General features: G+C 40.2%; 1 protein-coding gene across 1 annotated transcript in view; it reads right to left on the bottom strand.

The window, feature by feature from the left end:
- The window catches only part of LOC105998797 (opioid growth factor receptor-like protein 1), a 9,593-nt gene extending 9,191 nt beyond the window's left edge, over positions 1-402 (bottom strand). Inside the window, exon 1 of the mRNA XM_013033607.1 lies at positions 15-402. Within this exon, the coding sequence (XP_012889061.1) occupies positions 15-402 (388 nt within the window). The remainder of the gene's footprint in view (positions 1-14) is intronic.
- Between the last annotated feature and the right edge of the window lie 7,190 nt (positions 403-7,592).

The raw sequence follows: 7,592 nt of genomic DNA, 5'->3' as shown, positions 1-7,592 counted from the left end.
GGACGGGCGCCCGCACCCCAGGCACCCCGGGACGCGCCTGGCTGGCAGTGGCCCCGGGCAGTCCGGCCTTCGCCTCCACGGGGCCTCTGGGGTCTCCTGGAGACGGTCGGGGTTGGCTACTACCCCGCGCCCCCCCTCCGCCCAGGCTCCTCCCAACGATCCCTCCCAGTTCCGGGAGTCCGGGACCATGGTGGGAGGAGCAGCAGGCGGGTCCTGGCCGACACCCTGGGCCCCTCTCCAAGAGGAAGATAAATTAGCTACAGCTACCCAGAGCAGAAGGCAAAAGCTAATGGTGACAGGGCACCATATGAACAGGAAGTCTAAGCCACTACCCCTGGCCTGGGAGCAGCAACCACCATAGAACCCGTGGTCTAGATAAAAATCGAAGCTGTCTCTCACCATCTCTAAAGAGCAAAAGGTTTCTTAAAGCAGAAGAAGCAGTATCAGCTAAACCAGGGCATTGATCCTGAATAGTTGTACAAGCACTCAACTCCAAATTTGGGTTCTGTGTTTAAAAAGTAAAAATATCAGAAGCCTAGGAGCAGATAATTTGGTTCGAGCAGGTGCTAGAGACTCAAGCCTGTAATCCTAGCTACTCAGGAAGCTGAGATCTGAGCCAGCCAGGCATGTGGCTTGAACTTGAGACCTGGGCCCTGTCTTAGAGCTCATTTGCTCAAGGCTAGCACTCCACCACTTTGAACCACAGCGCCACTTCCGATTTTTTAGTAGTTAATTGGAGATGAGCCTGCTGGACTTTCCTGCTTCGACTGGATTCGAACCGCAATACTAAAATCTCAGCCTCCTGAGTAGCCAGGATTACAGGCATGAGCCTGTACTCTGAAATTGTTTTTGTCAGACCCAGACAAAATAGTAGCCAGAGAGTAATGAGTGGGCCTTTAGGGGATATTTTCTCATAAACTTTATAAAAGCTTATAACATTTCTTTTTGTTCTACAGGACCCCGGGGCTTTGCACCATTTTCTCACTATGCACAAATTTCTAGAACACCATTTATCTTTAACAATAAGACTGCAACAGTCAAAATGGAATGCATGTAACAGAACACTTTCCCAGGAACACTACCTCCACGCGTGAGCTCACCTCTGGTGCTTTCCTCCCATCTCCAAAACCAATGAATTCTGGATCAAACTACCTAATTAAGTTTCTCCCATTTTGCTTTTACAACTTTCCCTTTCCTCAACATTCCTGAATATGCCCATTGTTTATGCTGGTATGCCTATTCCCAGTGCAATTCTTTGAAGGAGTGTTGCTTCTATTAACAGTGTCTGAATAAAGAAAGCATGGAACTGTTGCAAAATGCATGAATCTAATGAAAGCTTAGGCTGTGATCATCATCTTTCATTTCAGAGGAGCAGACCACACTGTGAAAGTACTTTCAGGCTTGTGATGTAGAAAGTCGAGGGATAATTGCTGTGCTCCAGGGGCTCTGCTATTTGGTAGCCATGCATTCTTTGTTCTCTTTCCATCAAAATGTGAGTCCAAGTTGAGCACTGGTGGTTCAGGCTGGTAATCCTAGCTACTCAGGACATTGAGATCTGAGTACCACAGTTCAAGACTAACCTGGGCGGAAAAGTCTATGAGACTTAGTCTCCAATTAACCAGCAAAAGCCAGAAGTGGAAATGTGGCACAAGTGGTAGAGGACCAGCTTTAAAGAAAAAAAAGCCAAATCCAAGTGTGAGGTCCTGAGTTCAAGTCCCAGTACTGATACACATTTAAAATAAAAGAGGTAGAGAGTCTAGAGTTTAATCCTCCATGCTTGAATGGCAGCTACTTTTACAAGATAGCTCCAATTTTAACATGGAAGTCATATTTTAGGATTTCCAAAATTAAGACATAAGGAAGCTTGCATTTCTTTTAGCATCCCTGAGCTGACATGTATGAAGTTCAAAGACCTTGAAACTGCCATACTGGAAAGGACACTGGGTATGGACTCTGGTCACCAGCCCAGCTGAGCCTTGCCTTCCTTCTGGTATCCTCTGGTGGATTTTAGTGCCTTTTATGGATTGCTCCAGCTAACCCATTTACCAGTTAAGTAGCTTTCAATCTGACCTCCACTGACTCAACACTGAACAAATGAGCCACCCAGCAGAGCCCTACTCAAACTCCTGACCAAAACATAGTGAAGTGTAACAATGACTCCTGTCAATTTTACAGTAGTAATTGTACAGCCCTGTATTATACCTTTTGGCAAATGGATCAGTTCACCATTATATTACATGCCATTTTATATAATATATTTTTTATTTTTATTTTTTTGGGTCTGGTTGTGGGCCTGAACTCTGGGCCTGGATGCTGGCCCTCAGCTCTTCAGCTCAAGGCTAGTGCTCTACCACTTGAGCCACAATACCACTTTGGCTTTTTTTTCTGCTTATGTGGTGCTGAGAAATCGAACCCAGGGCCTCAGGCATGCAAGGCGAGCTCTCTACCACTGAGCCACCTTCCCAGCCCCTATATAATATATTTTTAAAGAACATAATTTTATATAAAATATTACAACTTTATATAATATAAATCTTATAACTATAAATGCAACATAAACTTTATAGTTATACTATATAAAGCTATAATATAGACTTTATGTTATATCATGTTATAATATTTATGGTAGATTGAGAGCAATAAGCTTGCCTGTACAGTGTTCAATTCTTTTTTTGGAGGGGGGGCGGGTAGAGTGCTGGTAGTGAGGCTAGAAACTCGGGGCTTGGTACTGTTACTTTCCTTTTTTATCAAGGCTGGTGTACTACCCTTGGAGCCACACCTCTACTTCTGACTTTGAGCTAGCTAATTGGAGATAACAGTCTCAGCTGGCTTCCAACCATGGTCCTCAGATCTCAGCCTCCTGAGTAGCACACATATACAATGCAAAGCTCTGGTGGCTCACACTTATAATCTGAGCTGCTATCTGAGAACCTCTCTGCAAAGCCAACCTGGACAGAAAATTCCATTGAGACTCTTATCTCCAATAAAGCAGCAAAAAGCCTGAATCAGTGGTGTGGTTCAAGTGGTAAAGTGTCAGCCTTGAGCACAAAAGGAAAGCATGGGCTTGAGGCCCTGAGTTCAAGCCCCAGTATCAGATATACACACAAAAACTAATTTGCTAATTGATTTCTAAGAATTAGTTCACAAGTCAAAGGTCAAGCTTAGATTCATAGCCAATACTGTATATTTTCACAGCTTAAAAATTTTTGTATCAATCATACTAAACTCATTACTAAAGTAATGATAAGAGGTTCTTAGAATTAACACATTAAATTTGCTCATACTATCAGTAGAAGCTGAAATTAATATAAGAAGTTGGTAATAAATTATTATTTTCATAACTAAACAAATAAATTGAACCTGTAGAGCCATACTTAAAAAGTATTAACTTTTGTTCAAAACACAATGTTTGCAGTTTTCATTGTACAATTCAGCAGCATGTAGAAATTTTAAATGTAAAAAACAGTATAAACATTATGAAACAATAATATATGAAATCAAGAAGGAAACACAAAAACAAGTTTGGTTTATTACCTGCAATGTTACAGTTTATTTTTCATGAATGCAAGCAAACATATATCCCATGATTTGTTTTTTCTTTTTTTCTTTTTCTTTTCTTTCTTTTTTTTGGTCCTGTCGTGGGGCTTGAACTCTGGGCTTGAGCGCTGTCCCTCAGCTCCTCAGCTCAAGGCTAGCGCTCTACCACTTGAGCCACAGCGCCACTTCCGGCTTTGTTCTTTTTGCTTATTGTGGTGCTGAGGAATCAAACCCAGGGCCTCAGGCATGCAAGGCAAGGGCTCTACCACTGAGCAAACTTTCCAGCCCCCATGATTTGTTTTTTCAAATCATTAGCATTCACTTTCTCTCTCCCTCCCTCCCTCCCTTCCTTCCTTCCTTCTTCCTTTCTTCCTTTCTTTTTTTCTTCCTTCTTTCCTTCCTTTCTTCCTTCCTTCCTTCCTTCCTTCCTTCCTTTCTTTCTTTCTTTCTTTCTTTCTTTCTTTCTTTCTTTCTTTCTTTCTTTCTTTCTTTCTTTCTTCCTTCCTTTCTTAGGGCTTCATGCTCTCATTCAGCTTGTTTGCCCTGCTAGTATACTCTTCTATTTTAGCCACATCTCTAGCCAGAATTTTGCTGTTTATTATGAAGATGGAGTCTCTCAGATTTTACTGTCCAGGCTGGCTTCAAACCTTGATCCATGAGATCTCATCCTAGAGTATCTAGGATACAGATATAAACCATCAGCACTTGGCATTAATATTATATCATTTTTGGTCTTGGTCCTTGAAAGCACTATGATAACCGAGTAAGAAATTGATTCATAAAACACTACATACCAGGAGCTTGTGACTCTCTCTTCCACCCTTCTCCACATTTTTACCCTTCTTCTTACCATATGGAAAGACCCTAAAGGAGCAGGTTTCCCCCAGGCAACTCAGAGTACAGATGCTGCTATAAGAACAAAACAAGATCAGCGCTCAGCTCTGTTGCCATGAGCCTTGGGACACAGCTTGGAGAGTGAGGGAAACCAGAAGGCAGGAATCTGGCACATTATCCTAGGACTCATTTGAAGCTTCAAACCAAAAGGAACAAGGTAATGCCTTGCCCAAAAGGAGAGTCCAGATTGCTCAAGCCTAAACCAATCCCAGACTCTAGCCTAGCCATCAGTCATTCTGTCTGGACAAGAAGTACAGGTCATCCATATGGTCACTGCTCCTGAGAAAGAGCTTCCTATTGTACTCACTGTTTCTTCCAGGCTTTACAGTATGCATTTACCTTTAGGTGAGTGAACACATAGCTTCGTCTCCATTTGTAACTTTTTTTCTCACCTACTATTGTACCCAGCTTCTAGGCTAGCCCAATGATCCTCCCTTCCTGACATGTGAGCCCTCCTACATTAACTGAAGCCATTAAAGAACTGGCTATAGGTGTGATGGCCAGTGATTTCTTTAAAAGAAAGTGTACAGTATTATTATTATTATTATTTTAAATAGTTGTACAAAGGAGGTGCCCTCCAACAAAGCAGTTTATGAATACAGTGCATCCTGATTAGTGTCTCCCCCTTTGATCATTCTCCCACATTCCTCCCAACCTCACCTCTTCCCTCAATTTTCATAATTTTGTAGGAATTGCATTGAATTTTATGATAGTATTCTCCCCCCTTCCTCTCTCCATTTATCTACCCTTCTCTCCTTGGCCCTATCTCCTTCAGAGTACAAATTTTCTTGTGTCATTTAGGTGGACTATGAGTTAGCCTTTCTAATGAATTACACTGAGTTCTCCCCTGAATCTACCATATTTCAGCTAATATGCTTCTGTATACTTATATATCACCCAAAGTGTTTAATTATATACTTATAAATTAATTCTAGGTTCCACATATGAGAGAAAATATGCAAGTGATTTATTAGGCATAGTAGCTTCCTCCTTTGGTGTCTTTCCCATTTGCCATGTTGTGAGGATGCTCAATCATTCTCATGGACATGCCCGTGAGAGAGGGCTCCCAACCAAAGCAGCACCAACTTGCCAGCCTAGACACAGGATTAAGCTAGTTTTTAAATGTACCATCCAGTCCCAAGGGCATGCTCTGTTGTGTGCATGGGAGGATGCTTGTACCCTCTACTCTAGAACATAGTCTGTTGGAGTCACTACACCTTAGACTCTACTTTTTCTGAGGATTCAAATGATTAAACTGCTTGAATGACTTATCCAGGCAAGAATACCCATTCTATGATAACTCATACTTTGTGGGCTCCAGTAGAAAGGATGCCAGCAGGTAAGCAGTAGTTTTGTCTGTTCCTTTTGCTTGTGGATTACAGGGAATTGCTACCTGTCAAAGAGAAGGAGGGTTACGGGGGGAGGAGGGAGGAAGGATTGGTATTATCTATATATATCACTTGATCAAAGTATTTCAAATTTTAATGACTGGAAAGCTAACTATGAATCCTTCATGTATGAGTACAAGCTGCCTTGGAAGTCTTATAGCCAGTCTTTCTCTTCATAGTAACTTTAATTTCTATATGAATCCACTTAACACTGAATCAAAACTTGGTTCTAGAGGAAAACTCTTTTACTTAGGTCTTACTACTACCTAATGATAGCTCAAGTATTACCACCACTAAAAATTAGCAAATTCCAATGGCACTGATAACTTTTTTCCTCAGAATCTTTTATAATAGGTGATGTAGGCATAGCTTAAATGCTTTCTAATGAATAATAAGATGAGTGAAAAAACAAACTAGCCTAGAGATGGTGTTCATAAAAACTGATGTCCTTTGCTTCCATCAAATTTTGTTAGTGAATAATGTTAGTACAAAAACAAACTCACCAATCTCTTATCATTGGTAGTCTTTAATGGTTATAGACTTCAACAACCTCATATTTACCCATTCACTTTTTATTTTTTTTATGGTAAGAAAACTTGACAGAGTAAACAAGCAAGAAACAGACAGACAAAAAGCAGACAAACAGAAGGGCAGGGGCACACTCTAGTAGAGTGTGGGTGCTCTCTCATAGGACACAAAGACACATACAAAGACACAGACACAGACACCCAGAGAGACACCCCCATTCACTTTTTAATGGTATCTTATCTCTCTTTTTCTAAGATGATAGAAAAGTTTATTCATTTATTTATTTTATTGTGAAAATACTGTACAGAGGGGTTACAATTACATGAGCAAGATAATGAGTACATTTCTTATCAATCATTGTAGCCTCCTCCTTTGTTTCCCCTTCCCATCCTGGTATCTTATCTCTGTAGCCATGAAAACATAAAAAGGAAGTGATTTTCAGTTTCAAAAGTGCAACAGAATTTCCAAATCCTTAAGGGGTGTGAAATGGTGCCTGTGCTATAGTTATTGATCATTAAAGAATCCTTTGAGGTTACAGGCATAGCTGAGTCTGAGCCCAGGTATAGAAACCACATCTGTCAAGTAAAAGAAGATAAATATATTACATTTATTTAAAAATAAATATTAGGCCATTCTTTCCATTTTTCAGAAGTAATTGCATCAATCATTAGTTAAGAGCTGCATATAGCAATCCATTTGAATGAAAGCTTTCTCTTTACTTTTTCTTTTATATTTTCTAAAATAGAAGAAAAAATTTCAGAGTGTAATAGATTTTTGGATCTGTACTTGAGAACTGTGGAAATTTAAATAGCATCATTCCTAAGAAAAGTGCTACTCAAGCACTTTTTTCTTTCTTTCCAAGAAAGCCCTTTCCATGTTCTATTTAAATAAGTAAAGATGTCATTCCCAATCAATCTGCATAGACCAATCAATCTGCAATGTCTAAACACAAAAGAAGTTTACAATGAATGCTAATTGGTGGTGTTGGAGATTATTATAATAAATATTTTAAAGTAAGAAGCATGAATAACAAAGATAGAGCTAAAAGCAAAATAGTGAGGGACAGAAGCAATTTTTTTTTTTAATTTTATTTTATTTTATTTGTGAACATACTGTACAGAGGGGTTACAATTGCATGGGCAGGATAATACGTACATTTCTTACCAAGCATTGCAGCCTCCTCCTTTGTTTACCCTTCCCATCCCTTCCCAGCCTCCCCCCTCCCCCCATCCCAATCCTTCTCCT

This window comes from Dipodomys ordii, unplaced genomic scaffold (genome assembly GCF_000151885.1).
Source record: "Dipodomys ordii isolate 6190 unplaced genomic scaffold, Dord_2.0 Scaffold172, whole genome shotgun sequence".
In the NCBI taxonomy this organism is placed as follows: Eukaryota; Metazoa; Chordata; class Mammalia; order Rodentia; family Heteromyidae; genus Dipodomys; species Dipodomys ordii.
This window is presented reverse-complemented; position numbering and strand designations above follow the sequence as displayed.